The following is a 25,368-nucleotide window of genomic DNA, read 5'->3' as shown; positions in this document are numbered from 1 at the left end:
TCCGCGATATTTGCGCATCGTGATCGAAGTCATGCGTCATTGAATAGATTTTCGATACTACTGTGATTAAATAACCGCTGCGTTATTCAATTAGCAATTAAAAATCTTTTGATTTTGCAAGAAATCGATTGTGTTGTAATGTCGCTTTTAATTTCGCAAATTTTATAGAGACAAACACCTTTGCGAATTTTATTTAAGAATATTTCATTTCTCATGACATGCGCATTTCAAAGTTATATTCCATATTCTTCGCGATAAAACATAAATATCATTTCGTTAATTCATAAAGATATTTATACCTTGGATGATTTGGTAATAACAGATCTCTTTTTCTAACTAAACTCTCCCTCGATTTGCTCTATCAATTTATTAATCTCCTGTAAATTATTCAAAGCGAAGAAAAATCCAAAACCTAGGTTTTGTTACGAACCCCCTTGATTTTACTTTTAACGCGAACGCTTCTCGCGCGAAACGCACTGAAGCGGCCCTGAACGTGGATGGGAGAACTCGCTCGCGCGTGGACGCATGATGTAACGAATTCGCAGGTAGCGTGACTTCGATTCCCACCAAATAGTCACGCTACTCGCACCGCCAGTCGTGCCGTGGTCGGCAACTAGATCGCCTTAATACGATGCACGGAATAACACTCGGGACGGTACGCGCGTCGCGGAAGGCCGCGCGGATGATTTGTCGCGGCGGAACGTGCGAAAATTACACGGAGGAGTTGGCGCGCAAACGAGCCGGATGTAAGCTGCGTTTTTGCACGGCTGCGCTGCGGTTTCTTTCTCGCGTCGGACAGCATTCGCGGCGAGCACTTCGTCGGTTAGCCGAGAGTCATTTATAGGGCCTCAACAATCGGGTGTACCGTTCGCACCGTTGAGATACTACTCCGTTATTGATGGCCCTTGTTAAAATTATTCGCGTGATTTATACCGGATTATATGGTCGTACGTCGTTTGTATTTATCTGCCTTTAAGCACACCGTGTCCGCTCTCGCGTTTTCTCTCGTCAAGGAATTTTATCAGAATGATAAATAATTCTCTGCTCGGCAGACGTTATGTACTTTGTACGTTTTGACAAGTTGGTCTTTACGTATTAATGCGCGCGCAATTTCCTCAACTGAATTCAACAGCCCTCTGGCTGGTCCTCCAGCGCGGCTAAAGCCTTTGTATACTGGACTATAGTATTATAACTAATTACGACGGTAGAGCCGAAACCGCCAGTGTACATGAATATGTAATACTGTATACTTGCATATGTAATTATGTAATCCTATCTAATTCTATAATCTGACTCTATAAATAATTCCGTATAATACTAAAATAAGAGTAGTATGGTAAAAAGGCATTAGTTTCTATACACAGGTCACGTTTTTTGGATAAGATGTACAAGCAATTTATATTCGAAAACAAAAACAGAAAAGACGAAAGGACCAGAGTGAAGAACGAATGCACTGGGCCAGCGTCGGAGTTTCACAAATATAAAGGGCCGCTAACAATGAACGAGGCGTCGCAGAAAAGAAAGCAGACCGAGCTGGGCGAGAGAACAAGAGCGCGAGGCTCTCTCTAAAAATACTTGGTTTTATGGGATCATAACGCCGCGCGAGTTCGTTTCTCGCGGGGCGTGCAGCCAGGCCTACCCACCCGCTCATAAATCCCTTTGGCCGTTAGGTTCACGTGTGAAATTGCTATTACGTCTCGGTCCTACCGCAGCTGTCGCTACGCGGAAACCGCTCGTGTGTGTGTGTGTGTGTGTGTGTGTGTATTCCTAAGTCGACAGTGTTTCACACCCGATCATCGAATCGAGCGAGACGGCCTGGATCAATTAACTAAAAGTCGCGAAACGAAGATATTGCCCGTCGCCTGCCAGGCGTCGACGAAAACAAATCGTCGCTGGCTTCAAATTGTAATTTTATTATAATAGATAAATTATGAAATTTAAAAAATTCGATGAATATGGAATTCGATAGCGGTAGAGTATAATGGATATATCTCTCTTTAAGAAAAAATATGGAAGATTTACTTTCGAAAATTACGAAAGCCTTACTAAATAAAGGGAAAATATTAATTTATATTAAAAACAAATTATTTAGATTTAAGAATTCTTAATATCTAAGTTTCAGATTGTTTTATTAAAATCTTTAGCTATTTTACAAGGTTGAATTTGAAGATCCGTGAAAAACGCAAAAAATCGGAAACCAAAAAATACAAAAACCTAACAGGAAGATTTTATGGGGTTTATTTAGTTCCATGGATGTATGTTCTATTGGAGTTATATCGCCACTGACATTAATTCTATGCGATTATATGGAAGCAAGAAGCTCAATATGCGCAACGAGCCTCGCCACTAATGTCAATTACCGTTAATCTACCTAATTGCTCACGGATAATTTCTAATTGAAAGTATAACGTTCAAATGAGTGGGCTTAATCTTCATCGATTATGGATAAAGGCTGATAATGGTAATGTGACTTTCCTCTAGGTTCTTGTTATTTTTTTTTACCAAAGCCCTTCCTATGCATAACGATTATAATGAACTGCAAATGGAAGAGAATTATGGAAGAGAACATTAATTTACAACAAAATAATTTTATAAAAATACGTAACATTTGTTGTTAAATTTTAAAAGCTTTTTTTTAAATATTGCTAATATGCGCTATTTTTAGGCATAAGCGTTTTGCAAGACAGATAAAACTACAACGCAATATTCAAACGAAAATAACCGATAAAAATCCTCAATGTCGAGAAATAGGAACGAACGCGATAACAGCTGCGCAACAGTTTTTACTGTACGCTAATTGCTATTCCGCATAATTATCACTGCGCCTTCCAACGCGACTCACCTTCGCTATTCTTTACCCGACCTATAACTGCGATGTAATCGTGAATGATAGTTTCCGGAATAAATCTATGCAATTAATAAACATGATTAGAAAACATATTAAACTTGTTGATTATTTTTCCAAAAACATCGTTAAATATGAACGTCTAATATCTTTATTGTAAAAATGTAGCTGAAGCTAGCAGCCAAACACAGCAGCCAATTGCCGAGCGGCCAGAGCTGAACGTCATATAGACGTTTCTAGGGGGCACCATTCGATCAAACGTTAAAAATTCCCTGGTTATGAGATTTTCAACGAACTTTGAAAAGTTTGCATAGGGTTTAGTCATTATAATACATAATCGATCATTTGCGGCAAGACTTTAATTTACCAATTATTATAAAATTTTTAAATTATCATACAGATGACACGTCTTTTTTAGAAAAAGGATTACGTTCGTCAGACGAACACAAGAAACGCTGTCTTCAAATTTCTACGAAAATACTTTTTGAAGTCTAAAACGACTTATTTAACCGTATATGAGAAATTTTATGAAAATGCACTTTTGCAAAACATAATTGATTACCAGAATAATGCAACAATTTTTTTTTGTAAAGTACATTACCGCTTTTTGCTGCACGCAGAGCCGACGACGAGGACGTAGCGGTTTCACGGTTCCCCAAACGATAAAAATTATTTTAAAAAATATTTATAACAATTAGGAAAATGCACGTCCTCCCGCGTATGATCGATCAGTCGATTGGGCATTACGAAAAGATATTTTCAGCCAAATTAGAAGAAAATCATATTTTGCGTTTAGGCGCAAGATGCAAAAAACAATAAAAATTAATTTTTAAATTATTTATAACAATTAGGAAAATGCATGTCCTTTCGCGAACAATCGATCAATCCATTGGGCGGTACGAAAAGATATTCCCAGCCAAATTTGGAGGAAATCGTACACTGCGTTTAGGCGTGAGGCGCAAGAAACAATAGAAATTAATTTTTTAATTATTTATAACAATTAGGAAAATGCATGGTTTTTCGCGAATAATCGATCAGTCCATTGGGCGGTATGGAAAGATATTCCCAGCCAAATTTGGAGGCAATCGTTCATTGCATTTAGACGTGAGTCGCAAAAAACGATAAAAATTAATTCTTTAATTATTTATAACAATTAGGAAAATGCATGTCCTTTTGCGAATGATCAATCAGTCCATTGGGCGGTACGGAAAGATATTCCCAGCCAAATTTGGAGGAAATCGTACACTGCGTTTAGGCGTGAGGCGCAAGAAACAAAAGAAATTAATTTTTTAATTATTTATAACAATTAGGAAAATGCATGGTTTTTCGCGAAAAATCGATCAGTCCATTGGGCGGTACGAAAAGATATTCCCAGCCAAATTTGGAGGAAATCGTACACTGCGTTTAGGCGTGAGGCGCAAGAAACAAAAGAAATTAATTTTTTAATTATTTATAACAATTAGGAAAATGCATGGTTTTTCGCGAATAATCGATCAGTCCATTGGGCGGTACGGAAAGATATTCCCAGCCAAATTTGGAGGAAATCGTACACTGCGTTTAGGCGTGAGGCGCAAGAAACAAAAGAAATTAATTTTTTAATTATTTATAACAATTAGGAAAATGCATGGTTTTTCGCGAATAATCGATCAGTCCATTAGGCGGTACGGAAAGATATTCCCAGCCAAATTTGGAGGAAATCGTACACTGCGTTTAGGCGTGAGGCGCAAGAAACAAAAGAAATTAATTTTTTAATTATTTATAACAATTAGGAAAATGCATGGTTTTTCGCGAATAATCGATCAGTCCATTGGGCGGTACGGAAAGATATTCCCAGCCAAATTTGGAGGAAATCGTACACTGCGTTTAGGCGTGAGGCGCAAGAAACAAAAGAAATTAATTTTTTAATTATTTATAACAATTAGGAAAATGCATGGTTTTTCGCGAATAATCGATCAGTCCATTGGGCGGTATGGAAAGATATTCCCAGCCAAATTTGGAGGCAATCGTTCATTGCATTTAGACGTGAGTCGCAAAAAACGATAAAAATTAATTCTTTAATTATTTATAACAATTAGGAAAATGCATGTCCTTTTGCGAATGATCAATCAGTCCATTGGGCGGTACGGAAAGATATTCCCAGCCAAATTTGGAGGAAATCGTACACTGCGTTTAGGCGTGAGGCGCAAGAAACAAAAGAAATTAATTTTTTAATTATTTATAACAATTAGGAAAATGCATGGTTTTTCGCGAATGATCGATCAGTCCATTGGGCGGTACGGAAAGATATTCCCAGCCAAATTTGGAGGAAATCGTACACTGCGTTTAGGCGTGAGGCGCAAGAAACAAAAGAAATTAATTTTTTAATTATTTATAACAATTAGGAAAATGCATGGTTTTTCGCGAATGATCGATCAGTCCATTGGGCGGTACGGAAAGATATTCCCAGCCAAATTTGGAGGAAATCGTACACTGCGTTTAGGCGTGAGGCGCAAGAAACAAAAGAAATTAATTTTTTAATTATTTATAACAATTAGGAAAATGCATGGTTTTTCGCGAATAATCGATCAGTCCATTGGGCGGTACGGAAAGATATTCCCAGCCAAATTTGGAGGAAATCGTACACTGCGTTTAGGCGTGAGGCGCAAGAAACAAAAGAAATTAATTTTTTAATTATTTATAACAATTAGGAAAATGCATGTCCTTTCGCGAACAATCGATCAATCCATTGGGCGGTACGAAAAGATATTCCCAGCCAAATTTGGAGGAAATCGTACACTGCGTTTAGGCGTGAGGCGCAAGAAACAAAAGAAATTAATTTTTTAATTATTTATAACAATTAGGAAAATGCATGGTTTTTCGCGAATAATCGATCAGTCCATTGGGCGGTACGGAAAGATATTCCCAGCCAAATTTGGAGGAAATCGTACACTGCGTTTAGGCGTGAGGCGCAAGAAACAATAGAAATTAATTTTTTAATTATTTATAACAATTAGGAAAATGCATGGTTTTTCACGAATGATCGATCAGTCCATTGGGCGGTACGGAAAGATATTCCCAGCCAAATTTGGAGGAAATCGTTCATTGCATTTAGGCGTGAGTCGCAAAAAACGATAAAAATTAATTCTTTAATTATTTATAACAATTAAGAAAATGCATGGTTTTTCGCGAATGATCGATCAGTCCATTGGGCGGTACGGAAAGATATTCCCAGCCAAATTTGGAGGCAATCGTTCATTGCATTTAGACGTGAGTCGCAAAAAACGATAAAAATTAATTCTTTAATTATTTATAACAATTAGGAAAATGCATGTCCTTTTGCGAATGATCGATCAGTCCATTGGGCGGTACGGAAAGATATTCCCAGCCAAATTTGGAGGAAATCGTACACTGCGTTTAGGCGTGAGGCGCAAGAAACAAAAGAAATTAATTTTTTAATTATTTACAACAATTAGGAAAATGCATGGTTTTTCGCGAATAATCGATCAGTCCATTGGGCGGTACGGAAAGATATTCCCAGCCAAATTTGGAGGAAATCGTACACTGCGTTTAGGCGTGAGGCGCAAGAAACAAAAGAAATTAATTTTTTAATTATTTATAACAATTAGGAAAATGCATGGTTTTTCGCGAATAATCGATCAGTCCATTGGGCGGTATGGAAAGATATTCCCAGCCAAATTTGGAGGCAATCGTTCATTGCATTTAGACGTGAGTCGCAAAAAACGATAAACATTAATTCTTTAATTATTTATAACAATTAGGAAAATGCATGTCCTTTTGCGAATGATCAATCAGTCCATTGGGCGGTACGGAAAGATATTCCCAGCCAAATTTGGAGGAAATCGTACACTGCGTTTAGGCGTGAGGCGCAAGAAACAAAAGAAATTAATTTTTTAATTATTTATAACAATTAGGAAAATGCATGGTTTTTCGCGAATAATCGATCAGTCCATTGGGCGGTACGGAAAGATATTCCCAGCCAAATTTGGAGGAAATCGTACACTGCGTTTAGGCGTGAGGCGCAAGAAACAAAAGAAATTAATTTTTTAATTATTTATAACAATTAGGAAAATGCATGGTTTTTCGCGAATGGTCGATCAGTCCATTGGGCGGTATGGAAAGATATTCCCACCCAAATTTGGAGGCAATCGTTTATTGCATTTAGACGTGAGTCGCAAAAAACGATAAAAATTAATTCTTTAATTATTTATAACAATTAGGAAAATGCATGGTTTTTCGCGAATGATCGATCAGTCCATTGGGCGGTACGGAAAGATATTCCCAGCCAAATTTGGAGGAAATCGTTCATTGCATTTAGGCGTGAGTCGCAAAAAACGATAAAAATTAATTCTTTAATTATTTATAACAATTAGGAAAATGCATGTCCTCTCGCGAATGATCGATCAGTCCATTGGGCGGTACGGAAAGATATTCCCAGCCAAATTTGGAGGAAATCGTACACTGCGTTTAGGCGTGAGGCGCAAGAAACAAAAGAAATTAATTTTTTAATTATTTATAACAATTAGGAAAATGCATGGTTTTTCGCGAATAATCGATCAGTCCATTGGGCGGTACGGAAAGATATTCCCAGCCAAATTTGGAGGAAATCGTACACTGCGTTTAGGCGTGAGGCGCAAGAAACAAAAGAAATTAATTTTTTAATTATTTATAACAATTAGGAAAATGCATGTCCTTTCGCGAACAATCGATCAATCCATTGGGCGGTACGAAAAGATATTCCCAGCCAAATTTGGAGGAAATCGTACACTGCGTTTAGGCGTGAGGCGCAAGAAACAATAGAAATTAATTTTTTACTTATTTATAACAATTAGGAAAATGCATGGTTTTTCACGAATGATCGATCAGTCCATTGGGCGGTACGGAAAGATATTCCCAGCCAAATTTGGAGGAAATCGTTCATTGCATTTAGGCGTGAGTCGCAAAAAACGATAAAAATTAATTCTTTAATTATTTATAACAATTAGGAAAATGCATGGTTTTTCGCGAATGATCGATCAGTCCATTGGGCGGTACGGAAAGATATTCCCAGCCAAATTTGGAGGAAATCGTTCATTGCATTTAGGCGTGAGTCGCAAAAAACGATAAAAATTAATTTTTTAATTATTTATAACAATTAGGAAAATGCATGGTTTTTCGCGAATGATCAATCAGTCCATTGGGCGGTACAAAAAGATATTCCCAGCCAAATTTGGAGGAAATCGTATTTTGCGTGTAGGCGTGAGGCGCATGAAAAGATAAAAGTTAATTAAATAAATATTTATAACAATTAGGAAAATGCATGTCCTCTCGCGAATGATCAATCAGTCGATTGTGCGTCACGGAAAGATATTCCCATCCAAATTTGGAGGAAAACGTATATTGCGTTTAGGCGTGAGGCGCAAAAAACGATAATAATTAATTTTTTAAATATTTATAACAATTACAAAAATGCATATCCTCTCGCGAATGATCGATCAGTCAATTGAGCGTTACGGAAAGATATTCCTAGCCAAATTTGGAGGAAATCGTATATTGCGTTTAGGCGTGAGGCGCGGAAAATGATAAAAATTAGTTTAAAAAATTTTTCACAATTGGTAAATTACAAGTCTTGTCGCAAATGATCGATTATGTATTATAATGACTAAACCCTATGCAAACTTTTCAAAGTTCTTTAAAAATCTCATAACCACGGAATTTTTAACGTTTGATTGAATGGTGCCTCCTAGAAACGTCTATATGACGTTCGGCTCTGGCCGCTCAGCGTTTGGCTGCTGCCTTTGGCTGCTAACTTCAGCTACATATTGTAAAAATATAACTAATAATAAGCAAAAGTTTTCTTAAATATATAATTATATAGAAAAGGTCCTGTACATGCACGTTAGATTAATAAAAATATATCTTAATTAATACCTTTTACTATAGAAACAAAATAACTTTTTATTTTAATATACAATTTACAACATATAATTACATAAGATTTATTGTAAAAGTCCGTAGCTTTCTACACATTATGTTCGAAAATAACAGCAACTGATCGCTGTCTCTTGTCGCTCTTTCTGCATATATTTCCGTGGTAATAGCAGTGGTCCGCACACAAATAGGTGCGGGGTTTCGCGAATATATTATCCATCCGACGTCAACACGCACGGGTTATCGCGACGGTATATCGGCCGATACCGACCAGCCGTATAATGCGCCGCCTTATTGCCGTTTTAGCGCATAATTTTCAATGGCACTGTCATTTACGCACAGGAAATGCCGCCCGACAGCGAGACGTCGGAATTTTAAAAACACTCTTGTTATTCTTTTTTCCAAAATTCTTAATTGGCCGACAGACATGTGCTCAAAGTTAAATGAGAAATTATGTCACTATTACCTTTCTGATTTTTAAAGAAACCGTTGATGCCAAATAAATGTCACATAAATTAATTTACAGAATCGATTTGCGGATAGTAAATAAACTTGGGAAATATCGGTTGGTTATAAAATCCGGCGAAGGAGAGTTATTAGCGTGCTGATTACTGGTCGGTCATTAGTATTCCCTCTCTGCTACGCGCTAATAGAAAGTTATTCCGCTGACGTTGTAAGTGGCGGTTTGTGTAACGTGTGTCTCATTTTGATTCGCGCAATTATGGCTTTCATGGATTTTAGCCAGCCCACTATTTAATGCGATTTTCCAGATTAAATTGCCAGCGCAATTAAGTTTTCGTATCGCTTATTTTTTACAGAATTCCACATTCCGCGAAATAAAAGATACGGTCGGCAGGGAACCTTCCATCGTCAGGCATACATAGCGATAATTCTATTTTAATGTCGCGGCACAGATAACGAGCTGCCGACGTAGAGCTTCAGGTGCGTGAAAAAAAAGGGATAGCTTAAAGTGTTTCATTTCCATTTCAATGCGTCGAAAACATTCTTTCGAGTTCAGCGTTTTGGAAAGGTCGTACACGTGTACGTTCAGTTTTTGCATTTTGAAAGCTTGACGGCTCGGGTCAGACGAACGATGGCAAGTCGTTGGGAATGATTTCGTGCAATTTGTACAGCAAAATGTTATCTGACAGGACAAGCAGAGATCCAACGAGAGAAGGCAAAAGTACATTCCGAATGCAAATGTAGCTTTGCCTCTGTACCTTCTTACGGAATAAATAAAAGCACTTATGTCCGACATGTAGAGAACCGGTCGCTCGCGTGTATCACCGTTTCGATCATTATTAAATATTTAAAGAGACGAGTTGGCGATGAATTGTGAGCTTTCATTGATGACGATAAATAACGCGAATAAGATAGAGAGCCTTTGGTCTGCATGAAGATCTCTTTTGTCATAAGATCATGCATTTTCTATGTTTTTACATCTATTTTTATTAAAACAATATAATTATATTTTCGCGACGACTATAATTTCCGATGTTGCTGTTAACTAATTTCTTTGATATTAAATAATTCGTGAGAGAAATAGAATATGTATTATAACAATAGTAAGCTTTATTAATTATTACTTAATAAGTAATTAGCAATTTCTATTCATTAAATAATGATCAGCCACGATTGTAAATACTTACTTGATGGTGTTTACTTCTCGCGACGTTGTTAACATTTTTCGGTTGTGATTCGTAGCCGCCATTGTGCTGCAATCAAAAATGACAAGTAATTAATTAACATGTCTTTATGAATAATGTTTAGGAATATATTACGTGCTATCTTCGCATAATTAAGATTTCGTAACAAAAATATCGTTCTCATATAACATTAATAAAAAAATTTTATGAAAATTTTATATAAAAATGCCGTGCTAGTGTTATTTGATCGAATAAACAGATAATAGGTTCGTTTTATTAACTTTCTATTCGGTGTAGAAAATACTATTACTCTCTTCATGGGCGTTGTCCCAAGAGAAGTAGGTGACATTATTGTCCATTGTTTCGAAATTAATGATATACGGTAAGTTGTTCCCATTGTCGGTTCCATTATTGCAAGAAAAATTATGCAACGACAGGTGCTGCAGTAGCGTATTGTGTTCGATATTCCTAAAAAAACGGTTGCACAGTCGGCATCGATTGAAACCTGCCAAAACCTATTAAATATCAAACATCAAACGATTGCGCTAGAATGCACATGCGATACTGCAGAATTGTGTGACAAAAAAAAAAGAGAAAAAATCGGTAAAGCTTGAAAAAAGCATTTTCAACATATATATAATAACAATCTAATATTTAAAAAATTTACAATCAAAAGCTTATAAAGTTTGAGAAATAAAAAGCTATCTCTATAAATACGCCTGTTGACAGCGCTGCTTAAAAAATATCTCATATTTATGGAAATAATACATTTGTATGATAAATAACTCCACAGAATTTTTGTCGGATAGCACGGATATTTAAATCAACATTCTATCAAATCTTTGCTAAGCAGAAGTCAACTTCAAAGAAGTGGATAATTATGTTATGCTAATTGATGTACACGTCACGCGGGCATGCAGGTGAGATTCGCACGCACCTCGCTCTCTAAATGAAGAGCAGTGTGCCAGACGGTAAAAGCGATGCGATGAAGAAGCGTCTCCGTTTCTTCCCGCAGTGGCGTTTCGGCTTCGTTAAGATTGTTGTTCACCGTATCCTGCCGCATGTCTCCGCAACGGCAGCAATTCGCTCGCAGTAAAGCGCGCGATAACGAGCTGCTGTTCAAACTCGTCATCGATGCACAAGATCGTGCTCCGTGGTTTTTATGTAATTTGTAATTTCCCGTGTATCGCCCATTAGGCGTCGACGCTCGATCAAACGTTCCGACAGTAATAACAACGCAGATAATATTTCACATCGATCATGAGAAGTTTCTCGAATAACTTCATCGTGTTCTTTGAAACTTCTTCTTTCCTCGATCCTCCTTCTATGTGATCTTCTGATTTCCTCAAGTAGGTATATAGTTATTACTCGATATCAATAAAACATCTTGAACCAGAAAAATTATAAATCTCTCATTCTTCTAGAAGTGCCAATGTTTATTTAAAGTGTAAGACTTGGCGCGATTGGTTTGATTTATTATTCCAGAAGGCTTTTCGCACATGCTTTTGTGACTTCTAATCTTAATTGCTTTAGTAATATTGAATTCCAGATGTCCCGAGCCACGTGTGTCAACGTGGGACGCACCATACTCATTTCACTACACCGGGCACCGCCTCTTCTTCCTCCTTTTTCCCTCCTTCACAAAAAATTGCGTCGCATGTCAAACGATTTCCTCTGATAGGGCGCGGATTATCGAATTCATCGTTTCTGAATTAAGTGTCGTAAAAATGTAATGCAATTTATCTCTTTTGATCACATCAGCCAAAATATTTGATCTTTATTGCATCAAATTGAAGGTATTATTATTAATACTGAGCACTTCTGTATTTTGTACTAAACACATCTATATATATATATACATATATATCGATGGTGTGTGAGCAGTTTATTGTAGGTCCTGCTTATGCAGCAATCAATTCTATTCTATTGAGCTTTTATAGATTTCTAATTATACGTTTTTGTCTCATGTAACATTAATAAATATAACAGTTATATATTTTAAATATCATATAGCTCTAATATTATATATATCAGTTTATTATCATCTCTAACAACATAGAATATAAATTCTATTCACCTCTATTGCTTTAGCTTGCACTTTCTGACCGCACTGCCATTCGTTTCATTATAATAATGCAAACGTGCCGCACTTTAATAACTCGATCCTTTAATATTTCACAGTTTAATCTCTTATCAGCTCGACACGCGAACGAATACACTTGTTACAACGTACAGCGGATAGCCTTCAAAGCGTTCTACGTAACCACGCCGCATGATCAGCTCGCGCGTACCCACCCTACCGAGCGCCAATCAATTTCACCTGCCGCGGCTCCGGCTTGCAGGTGTGCGTTCAAGGTCATTCGCGTTTCAAGGTACGCACCCTCTCGTGGTCACGCTCGATTCGTCGAGCGTTTCTCTCACCGAGCCACCACTCACAGCTCGATACCGCTCCCCTCGCGTCTCTCCTTCGAGACGTCGCGATTCGATCGAGAAAACTACGCCGATACGATAGAAACGAGAGTCCTTTTAGTATTACAGTATCACACGACCTGGGACAACCGGGATGAACGTCTGCGCCGCACGGGAGCCGCCCCGGCGCTGCGGGTATATAGAGGGTTGAAAGCCTGCATCTCTCTCTCCCGGCAGACCGGGATGGTCCACGGCGGGGTGGCACGGGGTGAGAGAACTTGACACGTAACCATGGCGACCGTAGTCGGCGTTGCGATGTGTTACACGCAGGCCCGATCCTGCGCCGCGCGGTTCCTCTCCGCGAGCGTGCGAACTTCCGGCGCAAGCCGGTATACAGGGATGACACCTCTGAGTGGCTGAACCGCCACTCCCTTGAAATATAATTAGGCCACGTTGCCCCGCGCGGAATTCACTCGGGGTAGACGGTCCCTCGAAATATTCAACCTGGCCGAGCGAGCGGCCGCAGTCTCCCGATGAATGGGACTTTGATGATGCGGGCTTATAAAATTTATCTTAACGTCTAAATTAACCTTCGCCGCAATGCCGACGTAATCTGTCGCAATGTAACATAGTCTGCGTGCTTACCTATATTCTGTGCTGTTTCATTAATATCTCGTTTGTGCGATCTGTTCTATAAACAGATAGCATCATCGTCTCAATTAAAATAACGCTTCGGTGCAAATTTCTTTTACAGAGCGAGTATTAAGTTGGTGAACTTTGAGAATTTTTATCATCCAATTAGAAATCGATTTCCCCTTAATGGCCTTTATTGAGAAACTTTGTTCCTCGTTTAATGGAACGAGAAACTAAATGTATTTCGATCTATTTGCAAAGTTTTACTGGCTCGTATATGATGTTATCGATACGTTTTACTTTAGGTTGCTGCGTGCGTCTCCGCGCGGTCGCATCGCCGATAAGGAAAAGTACAGCCGAGTGGGTCGAGTGTGCCACTCCCGTGAAATACAATTAGGCCACCTAGTGATATACAAGCTATTTTCTCCGATGCCATTTACTTTGTACATACATCTACATTTTGCGAGTAACGCGCTTGAACTTGCTAATTTGTCGCCCGACAGAGAGATCGTAGAGAATGAGATTCGTGTCGCGACATCGGGTACAATTTTTAATGTGTTTCTAACAAGATTTTCATTTCGGGATAAAATAGCTCCGCGAAAGCACGTTGTGACACGTGCGAAATGGCTTTGCGTATATTTGACACGCCGCGCCCTTTCGATGTAATTAGGTCAAGCTTTTACGGTGAAATTGTAATAACGTGTACACGCATTTCTGAGGGAAATCGCTTTAAAAGAAATACAAGGTTACATATTAATTTTTTCTTTCATCGTCAAAACTTTAAGACATATTGTGAGAATTGCTTAAATGTAAGCGCAAATATAAGCTTCTAACATCTTTATTGTGCAAACAAAAGAGGAACTCAATAATCGTACAATAAAGCGATTTTACACACTACACTAAATTAAGATGTTAAAACGTGCTAAAATTTTGTTTCCACAATAATTTGCATAAAAAAGTAATACATCAGTGCCGTTTTAATATTGCCGTATATCTGCTCACTTCTTTGATCTTCTGAGAAAACACCTAAAAATCTTTGTAGCAGTTTGTCCCCGTCTTGACGTAACACGTTAATTTCCAAGCGAAAGAAATACCGGCGACATTTTATGACGAGATAAATCGCATAAAGAGGACCTATAAGCCTTCGTAGGTGAAACATGTTTCATCAGGAGTAGGTAACTGGATAAACACAAGGATGTCCTTGGCGGGAGATCGCAGATGGAATATATCGTCGGTTGCCTCTGTCTGTAAGTCCAGATTCCGTCTGGATTGCGAAAACTGTACGATTACTAAATCCCACCGCGTAAAAATGCGACTAGCGTGGCTCCGGCTATAAAAAAGGCAGATAGAGGCCTCTTCGATTAAATTTACATTCATGAATAGTGAATTAATGGAGATACGATATAATTCGTAGTATTTTTAGATTTCGCTAAAAGCAATATGCTGCGGGTAAAATTGCAGTGCTGGTGAACGCTACTAAAATATTGCAGTTTACAGATTAAAACGATTTAACATTGCAATTTACGTGTGTCATGCGAGTAATGTTGCGTGGGTCATTATTATAGAATGGTAATAAGCGTCGGACCATCGAACTTTAATTGGTTTAATCGCTTAAAATATGTTTCTACCAACTAAAACGCTAATTAATGCGCGCAATGAATTTGATCGGAAATGATGCGTTTTGTCAGAACAGAAAAATCGACGGAATCAACCATGCACGGTAGAGCCAATGATTAAATATAATTACGAAGGGATTTTCGATCATTTTTCATAATAATCTAAACAAATTTATCTTCAAATTTATTGGAACATACGTGACTTGCTATAAGACTCACATATTAAGCTTAATAAATCGAGTAAAGAGATGGATTTCTGCAATATTAATACTTCGTCCATATTTTATTTATATATATAATTTAAATTTAAATTTAATTTAAAGGTGTATATTTGACTCGCAATTAAAATCACTTTCTGGTAAAAAGATACCGACTTAATTTTAATACCACTACTTTACAATTTCATTATCAATTGATATTTGCGATGTTTTACAGAAAACTTTTCTCTTGTACGTGTCCCAAATTAAAAATATCAAAACACCAGACTAAAAATATTTACTGCGATTAAGCATGCACATTAAGTCTGACACATTACTAATCTCCGTTAGATTAATTACGATTGATAACGACAATTTGATCGAAGATTAAAATAAAACGATATAGAAAGAAGCAAATTCCATTGATAACACGAGACCTTTGCACCAATGTTATGCGGAATATCCCACGGAAATATCGGCGGGTTCCACGGAACGAGATAATTATTCGTAATAAACAGGACTTAAACGGTACGTTTAGCTTGGAATGTAAAGATTAGTATGCCCTCGCTGAGAAATTACGTTAGGAAAGGGGGATCAACGAGAGTATCCGAAGGATTGGCTAATCCATACTTAATTGACTTATGTCTCGTAATCGAGCGTCACGATTGAGAATTGCATCGGGGATCAATTGGAGCGCAGCTGTGGAGGACCCGAATTCCGGGTCTTACAGAGCGAACGAATCGTGACGTAGGAATGAAGAAAGACCTAGAAATGACAATGGTGCTCATAGTCACGCCATGTTACGTTAGCGGATGTGTGGCAAGACGCCGATTGGAAGTGCGGAATGTAAATTTCGATCGCTAATCATTACACCCGTGTTCTATGCAAATGATACTCGATGCTTATTTACAAGTACAATAACTAACACTGTCTCCTAAAAGTGAATATATAACGTTAAGGGCTCAACGATCGAAAGATTTACCTTTCTGAACTTTCGCAATCTATTGTTAACTCTTTAATGATCTTAAAATAAATTTATTCTTTAACTTTTCGTTGTACTTTAAGAAGATTCGAGGTTCAGTTAACTCAGCTGATCTTGGCAATCTGGAAGTTGTTGAAGTAAGTAGCTAAAATCTCCTGTTCATATTTTCATCGGATAAGCCATCTTCGGAAACCTCATCTCGAACACGGGATACAGTGCTGAATTTTAATGTAAGCAAAATATCCAATGCGTGCCTGATCCGCCGAATGATAATACTTCAACCAAAGGTCGAAAAATCGAGGTCATCGCTAGAGGTGTGGTAGGAAGTGCTATCACGTGAAATGACTTGGATTCTGCAATTTCGTCGATGATATTTTGCAAAATCTCTTACGTTAGATATACGGAGCGTTTCGTAAGATCCATTTTCAGTCCATCAATATCGGCGCACCTAATGCACCGAGAGGGGACAACCTTTGCGACGTTAGTGTCGACTCCGGAATATGAGAAGCCTTGTGGCAAAACGTGACGTGACGAGACAAGACGTGAACACGCGTGCATACGTACGCGCGCATAAATACATATGCGTGTGCATGTTGCATAGTGGTTGGCTTAATGGCTGACGATTACGTAAAGTCAGGTTTTTACCCGGTGTCGTTCTCTGGGAAAATATGCGTTCATCCTCTCTCCCCGTCCGCCTCTTTCCGTAAGATCCGCGAGTGATCTCACAGGAAGTGACGCCCTTTACGATCATCGATATAAATATGCGCGCACGCGACACAGAACGCCGATGGCAATCATTTTATTGTCCGTCTCCCCCCTTCCTCCTTCTTACAAGTCGTATTCCCTCTTCCTTTACGCCGTCGTAATTTCTTTCGCGACTTGAATAGTTTTTCAATGATACAGCTTCGTCGTAAATACGACATAAAGTAGAGGACGATAGTTATCGTAAAGAGCGGCGTCGAAAGGAGCCGTAGCTTATCTCTAGTTCCGTTTTATCGTTAACCTTCGACCTGGTCATGCGAGCGCGCCGGTTCAGACCTTCCATGTTACTGATTGTTAATAGTGTGTCTTAATTTCAAACCCGTTCGATCTCCATTTGTTTTCTACACGTAATAAAATCATTAGAAGTGGTAATAGAGATAATTTCTCGCCCATCGGTGAAGATAAACCTCTTGCGACGGAAGTTATTTTAATTCGAAAACGGATATACATCTAAGAAATATATTTATCTCGATCCAATTCCGTCGTGGATAATTTGTGATAATGAGTGCACGTTAAATTACACTTAATACGAACTTTATAAAGTTCGTGCTCGACGCTTTGCTTAATTCAATACATTACGCTGACAGGAATAATTAAATGGGAATGTAATTATCTCCCTTTAGTTATTTCACAAAAGACCATTTACCTCTTTTTCGTGAGCACGAATAAATGAAACCTAATGTGACTGTCGTAAGTGTGGCTTTTTCTTTCTTTTCTCTCACGAGTTCATCCCTATCGTAGCAGAAATGCGATCACCGGAAATTTCGTAGCCTCGATTGCATGCTACCGTTCGCTCGTTCTAGATCGTAGTCTCGATTCGGGGTTTTGGATTCACGCCAGCTATCGAAAACCCCCTACTTTCGAAGCGGTAAATCGCTCGCGTCGCGTGTGACCGCAGGAAAAAGGACGAACACGGAATGACTCCAACTACTTACGTCTTCTCAATGTACGATCCCACGCGTTATCGAGTATTACTCAAGTTTTGATTGAAATTAGAAGCAATTGAATCGTTCTAGTCGGAATCCTTCCATAAAAACGTAAGTATAAAAACTTTCTGTAATTTTTTATCAGATTTATAATTATATAATCGCAAAAGAAATTTCATTTTCTAAAACAAAAAATTATATCATATTAAAAAAATTAAAGTTCATTTAATAAGTATAATATTTAAGCAAAATTTTAAGATCTTATTTTGCAAATGTAATAAATATAAACTTCAATTTTGATAAGATGAAGCAAGTCACAAAAAATTTTCAAATCTTTCTGTGAAGATCTGGATTTTGATCGCTCGCGGTATCAAAACTCTTATAGCGTACAAGGAACGCTCCGTTGATGGATGCAACGATAGCAGAATTGAATCACGTGCTGTTTACAAGATACATTCGCGCATTTCGTTCGCGTGTGGCCAGAACATCCGTGTTAACGACACATGCTCTTTCAGGGAACTCACTGACCGCCCAGAAACCGGGTCGTTGGCACTACCAGCGGAGGTTTTCACGTTCGATAATGAAGACTTACAATTGACTTTGTGGTCGAACTTTTACGGCTGTAAATATTATTCTTAGTAAGATGAAATTCTACCAATATTATCTTCATTAAATCTTACATTATTTTTAGAATTATTAAGTTATTGCAGTTAATACATTTATCAGCATTGTTGAATTAATTATTAAATAAAAGTAACATGATAGAAATACATGCATATAAACACAATATTAATATTTTGTGATGAAAACCAATTCTTAGTCTATTCCTACAATTTAAAACAGAAACAAACTTGAATTTTCTATTATTTTATTGCGTGATATGATCGAGCGTAATAAAATGCCATCGATATCGCGTTATTTCATTGGGAATCGGGAACATGAAAGGTTTCCGTATCCATTGAGAGGACGTTTGTTTGTGAGCGAGAAACTTGTCGTCGAGTCACTAATTGATGCCCCAACACGAAAGGGAACTCCGTGCAAGAACGTCGTCCGCGATTTGCCTCCATTTGTTCGGCGAGGCGTGTAAAGGGCCTAATGTCACAGCCAATTACTGTGCATAACAGACGAATCAAAGTGCATCGTCGAGAAACCAGTTCGGCACACTTGACGTGTCCCTGTCTTCGTCGCCGGCGCTACTTGTTCTTTTACGATTACATCTCAATCGATCAATGCAATAATAAGCTATATTCACGGAAGAAAATGCGAGTTTTCGTTACATGGTATAATATAATTAATGACGTAATGACATACTGTAATATGTTGTGTGGTAATGACATGTTAAATCTTGCGTCTCTGAAAATACGAGGAAGTGATTCATTTGGAAAAATTGAAAGCTGCGATGGATTATCGAGTCCAAAAAGCATATTAATGTTAAAAAGACATTCATGTAAAACACATTGAAATAAAATTGGGATTATATAGAAACGGATTAATTGTTAATTAAGAACAAAAGTGGAACTGTTAACAGCTGGGATTGTTATACATATTATATTACAGGTCACACGTATGCTTTCTATAACGGGTCCGAAATAGAATTGTTAATAGCTACGTATTATGTTACAAACTACACGTTTTCCCATGGCGGATCAAATAGGTCAAAGAGCATCCCGAAGAATTCCGGGCAGCACACTTTAACGACTTCGCATACCCCGCCCGCCGCGAATCCGTCCTGGGTCCTGTGAACTTTCCCCGACACTTTCCAAGCCTTCGCCTATGTTATTTCACGTGTTAGGCGGAAACTTAAATCATTTGACGCACCTTGCAAGCCTGACCACTTCCGTTAAGCTGTTCTAGATCAACGATGATTCGTTAAGCTGCGATTGGAAAGCATTTGTTCATATCGTAATGTTAAGGATGACAAATCAAAAAGCATAAAAAAAAAAATATATAAAAAATCAAAGATGTATATATATAAAATAAAGTAATTATATAGATTTATATATATTACATGTTCTTTATTAAGCTTATATTTGTTATCCTATCATTTTTCTTCGATAATAGTTTGTCTCTTTTCTTTCACTTCTTTCTGTTATTCTTGTGATTCTTTGTATATTGTTATCATTTTTCACGATGAACATTTTTCTTTCTGCTTTGATACATATAGAATAATACTGCAATATACCAGATGGTCGCCAATTCATTTAATCTAACTCGGATTTCGTCCCGACATTCTCGCGTGACAATGACACGATGGTACAAAAGAAAACAAAGAAGGAAAGGATCGACGCGTTGTTGTTGATAGAAATCTGTGGTCGGTAGAAATAAAGTGATACGAGATTCATAAATCAATGTCGTGAACGTTTGCACTATCGACGAATACTGGCTGATGGATCGCAATATTTTAGTTTGCAATTTGCCAGAGATGATTTAAAAAGAACTGCAGACATTATTTAAATCACGAACGCTATCGGGTTCGCGCTCGCTTTCTTCCCATTTTTCTTTTTGCACTAATGCATGAAAAATGGCTATCAATTCTTTAGCGAAGTTTGATTGATCAATCTCCATTTATAATAAATCTGTAATCTATATTTTTATAATACATTTCCGTGATATGGATATGGATATTTTGCTAATGGATTGTAGTTTAAAAATATATTTTTATTACATAATAGGATTGACATTTGATGTTTTTATCGTTTTCAAGATAATAAAAAAAAATCAAGCAATTGTCCTCTAGAATTACAGTGAAAGGAGCGCTTATATTCGAACTGGATATCGAATCTTTTATTTGATCTTCAAGCGATGGTAGATTCCACATATTTTCCGCAAGTCTATGAAATTGCCGTCTTAAAATTCCGCATGAACGCAAGAATGAACGCGTTCTTCGTGCCAACGATAAAGTCGAACGAGAATAGATGAATGACGCAAGGCGCCGTGAGGTCGTGATATGTATTCGATACTTATCCATTGCCGACAAATATAAACGGGATTTCAAAAGGAATTGAAGAGAATTGATCCAGCCTGTTAAAGATTACTGAATGTTACATTGTGACCACTCCTTTACGATATCAGCAAGGCTATTTTATGACTTACGGCGGAGATAAGGAAGGAATTCATGTTCTCACGTTCTCCAAAATTAAATTGATTCGTACCTAAGATACGACTTAACTGTCTCAACATTATACCGCAAGTCTTTCAGCAAATATGAAGAAGTTTCTCGTAATAAAAATTGAATGAAAGATTTGCTACTTCAATAATCGAAAATTATCATTGGTCATTTTGATAATACGTCACTAAATCAAATTTGTTAAAATAAAATTTACTCGAAATAAATTCCGAATTGAATTGAAAATGATTTTTTCATCAATATGTATTGTTTTACTGATTTCACAAAATATATATTATCAATGTTTAATATTGGAGTTTTCATATTTTATTACTGTATTTCCCATCTAATTTCCGCCAAGGGAAAATCGACTTCAATTTCCATAAAGGTCTGTCACAAAAATCCGATACGGAAAGAGTGAGACGCATATTGTATACTGTTACTCGCATATTGTTGCGATTTCCATACATTTCAATGCAATAATTCGAATATTGCATCGAAATGTAGTATTGACAACTATCAAAAATCATTAAAGAAAAATTTACATATATTTTTGCTCGTAAATTACATCCTCAATCTTTACGGAAATTTTTGCGAGAAGAAAAACAAGTTATTCTACGAAAAGAGCAAGAAGTTATCGATTATAGCGGTAAAAAAAATTCATAAAAAAATTTGATATTGCAATTTATAGTATTCTTAATATTTTGCGAATCCTCTGCAGTCAGCAGTGTGCCATAAAATTTCCGTCGAAACGATTCTTATTTCAAACGTGTTATGCGATGTACGAACTTCTCGGAATAACACACCGCCGCCATTACCTTACATCATCGCTGTTACATTATTTCCTCGAATATTCTACTCCGATTGCGGATTATACCACATTCCTCATTTGCTCATCCATTTTTATAACATAATACTTTCACAATTATCATTTTTTACTTCTTCAAACTGTCTGAATATAAGAAGCATATTTATTGCCTCGAACAATTCAATCATTTAGCTTGTTATATCTGTACACGTGTATACATAAAGTTTATTACAAAAAATTTTATAAATAACTTCGATCAACGTATTAAAATATGTATTACATATCAATGTGTTAATATATGTATTACGTGTGAATAATATATGTTGTGTATTTAATTAATTAAATACTCAATACATATTAATATATATTATTAACATGTTTAATAATTAAATCAAAATGTTGTTACAAACTTTCTTACAAATTAAACGTGTAAGATATTTGTCAAACAGAAAGCACAGACATATGACTTTTATCGTATCATTATGCAACGTGACGTAATCGTTAATTTGAAAACAGCACAAATTTATTGTAGAATTATGTAAATCTACGATGGTCTCCCATTGCATTATTACAAAAATCAAATCTCCCTATCATCGAAAGGATCATTGGCGATTAAGATAAATCGCTTTGATGGCGGAGAGCGAGCGGTGAGCGGCGATCTCGATCGTTCGAAGACTCACCGTGTAAACGACGTGATAATTCCGATGTACACCGCCGTGACACTGGACCGTCGACAGCATGTTGTCGGTTGGCCTGTCAGCCCCCTCGGAAAAAAAAAAGAGACAACTATATCGGCCTCCGAGTATCTCCGTATTAAGCGCAACGACCCCGTGACTTAACACCACATCTGACCGATTTCACCGCGCACTTTTTCACCGACGATCCATCGACAGTTCACCATGTACCCCGGAAGTTCCTCGCGCGCGCCGCGCCCGCATCCCGCGACCGCCGAATCATTCGCGTCACTACCGACGTCACTGCCAGTTTTCCCTTATTTTACCCTCTCAGTTCGCACTCTCGGACTCGATCGACTCATCGATTGATCGAGGTGAGGCGTACGCGTGCAGTTATCACTGATAAATTGTTCCTTAATTCTACATGGGTATGAGGAATTTTGAAATTCTCCACACGAGAGAGAAATTTCGGAATTTTGTCCAGGCTGGAAGGACGCGGTACGTTCGATGGCAAAAGCTGACGGAGCACGAATGGTGAGCTCGCGCGTTTCCGAGCACGCATGGACAGCGATAGCGCTTAGCCGTAAGGAACACGCATGCGTGATGCCCCGAGCTGGTTCGCGCGCGTCGTGTCCCTCGCCGTTTGCCTTCCTCCGCGTGTTCCATCAGCGTCCTCCTCATCTGACAGTTCCCGGCTTTTTCAGTTATTCGCCGTCAATGCTGTGACAGCTCGTGTCTTCCAACAATGCGTCGCGTATCACGTATTTGCATCGCGAAAATACGCGAAACTTTCGAGGTGTCTCTCTGACTGGCGAGATTAAATTTAAATAAAAAAATAAAAAAAAAAAAGTTTGCTAAGTGCTATTTCATGTCATCCCCGAACGTATAAAAATTATAAATTTTTTAACTCAAAACCATTCCTGACAGTTTTCTCAAAATCTGAATTATACTTAAAAATTTTATGTTTGTAAAAAACGATAATTGAAGAAACGCTCAGGCTACATTGTACGATATTCACGTAAAACGTTGTATCTAATTTAATTTCCTTCAAGCATGCAGAAAAAGCATGCAAAAAGAATATCGTTATTTTTAAGAGAATAAGTATTGTACTAGCGTTGTATTCGCCATACACACACAGGCGGGTTTTAAAATAATTATGTAAATAGCGTACACTTGTTTCTTTTCCACGTTCGTTGAGTACATAATTTAACGTGAAATTTGCGAAGTAAAGAACTGATTAATTTGTTATCGTAGTCAATCTTGTTACACATTCTCGTTAAATTCGCGGCATCGACTCTCCGTTTCGTTACAAGCTGTTCGCAGTAGTGTGGATTAAATTAAATTTCATTACATTCAACAATGGCGCAACGGAGGACCGATCAATCTTATTCCGACCAAGCTGCAACGCGTAACGGATTTATTTTACGATTACAGGCGGCGGCTTTAAATTATTATTCCCTGCTGTATCTCGATCGATTATCGATATAGTTTCGATCCGAGATGCTCCGTCACTTTTACCGTCTAAACCGGTTCGCGAAGACGGATCATTTGTCTCGATCCGTGAGCTCTCTCGATCCCGTCGTGTCATCGTCGTCCTTGATCCACGATCGTATTCTGATTGGACGCAATTGATCAATGGCTCTTCTTCTTTAATTTACGAAAATACATCAGGCTCACTTTCGTCGCCGATTGTACGTTGCCATCGTCAATTATTATTTGATTCACGATAACGCGAGATTAATGATCCCGAAGAAGTTTAATTACTCCGGTCGATTATGTTGCGAAGGATTTTAATAAGGGCGTGATATAATGTGATGTCACGAAGACTATGTTATAAGAATGGTGAAGCATAGAATATTTTTAAAAGAAAAAATTTACGTCCCTTTAATAACCCTTCGAATCTGTAGCAGAATGAAAAATCACTCGGAAATTGCATAAGCTCAATTTTCATTCTTTCAGAGTGACGTTTCACTCTGCGAGATTTACAGAGAATGTTATAATAAGCTACGTTGTAATGAATAAATATTTAGCTTGGACAGACGATTCCTTCTAGTTTTGTTTGTTTCTTCGTATCAAAGGAAGAGAGGATGTGGTAATACCGTTGAACGTGAAGAAAAAAAAAAATGCGTCAAGCTAAATACAAGTCTTACGTTTCATCGCCTAAAATTAGCAGTGATTTCTGCACAAGTACAGGAAACGGGAACTACCGACGTCAGAACAATAACAACGATCGATGGTTCCGAACCATTTCACATGACATATTAATAGAACTCAATCTCAGTCGTAGCCGTTGGTAATATGTATCACATATCAATGAATTTTTATTTCGAGCGCTTACGAGCAACTGTCAAGAATAGAATCTAAACGTCGTAGATATTTTACAGATTCTTTTCGGTTACATATGTAATTTTTAAAATATTGGTACCAATTCCTACGATTAAGAAATACTTCATTAATGATAACGTAGAGTTTTGAGTGTGCGAGAAATCTCTAAGAGGACAGAACTGCGTCCCAATTCTTACGGGCAAAACCGCAAGCTTGCAAATATTTCCGTGCGCCGTTCGGTAGTAACGTTCGATACACATTGTGAACGAATAAGAAGTCTCGCGCAAGAAAAATCCTCGCGGCATTGTGGCAGCAGTGAAGATCGACGATCTTGGTACAAGGAACTTCGGAGAGCCATCCGACTTTTCATTACGGCAGAGATTCGCGATCGATAGATCGCCCCGGTGGGCGGTCGCGGCATCATTTTTTACATGGCCGGTGGGTGACTCTGGCGCGATAAATTCTCGTTTCTCCCTTTTTCCTGTTTTCATGTATACACAACCGGTAATCGATGCGTGAGCGAAAAAGATAC

General features: G+C 37.8%; 1 protein-coding gene and 2 long non-coding RNA genes across 12 annotated transcripts in view; 2 read left to right on the top strand and 1 right to left on the bottom strand.

Moving 5' to 3' along the window:
• LOC105839835 (tensin-3) overlaps nucleotides 1-25,368 on the bottom strand; it is a 210,080-nt gene that overhangs the window by 46,573 nt on the left and 138,139 nt on the right. For 8 of the 10 annotated variants that reach the window (XM_012686408.3, XM_028189478.2, XM_012686407.3 and 5 more), the window contains one exon: nucleotides 10,402-10,467. In XM_012686408.3, coding sequence (XP_012541862.2) covers nucleotides 10,402-10,467 — 66 coding nt within the window. Of the gene's footprint in view, nucleotides 1-10,401; nucleotides 10,468-11,335; nucleotides 11,655-22,517; nucleotides 23,081-25,368 lie in introns of those variants that run through there. The other 2 variants (XM_012686413.3, XM_012686412.3) reach the window with 2 other exon arrangements.
• LOC118645117 lies at nucleotides 110-3,505 on the top strand. The gene is made up of 2 exons (XR_004962899.1): nucleotides 110-2,461; nucleotides 2,666-3,505. It is a non-coding gene; the product is annotated as an uncharacterized LOC118645117 (long non-coding RNA).
• On the top strand, nucleotides 13,080-19,867 carry LOC118645116. Its single transcript, XR_004962898.1, has 2 exons — nucleotides 13,080-17,687; nucleotides 17,801-19,867. It is a non-coding gene; the product is annotated as an uncharacterized LOC118645116 (long non-coding RNA).

The sequence above is a fragment of the Monomorium pharaonis genome, chromosome 4 (assembly GCF_013373865.1).
Source record: "Monomorium pharaonis isolate MP-MQ-018 chromosome 4, ASM1337386v2, whole genome shotgun sequence".
Taxonomy (NCBI): domain Eukaryota; kingdom Metazoa; phylum Arthropoda; class Insecta; order Hymenoptera; family Formicidae; genus Monomorium; species Monomorium pharaonis.
The sequence above is the reverse complement of the archived record's forward strand: the minus strand, read 5'-3'. Positions and strand labels throughout refer to the sequence as shown.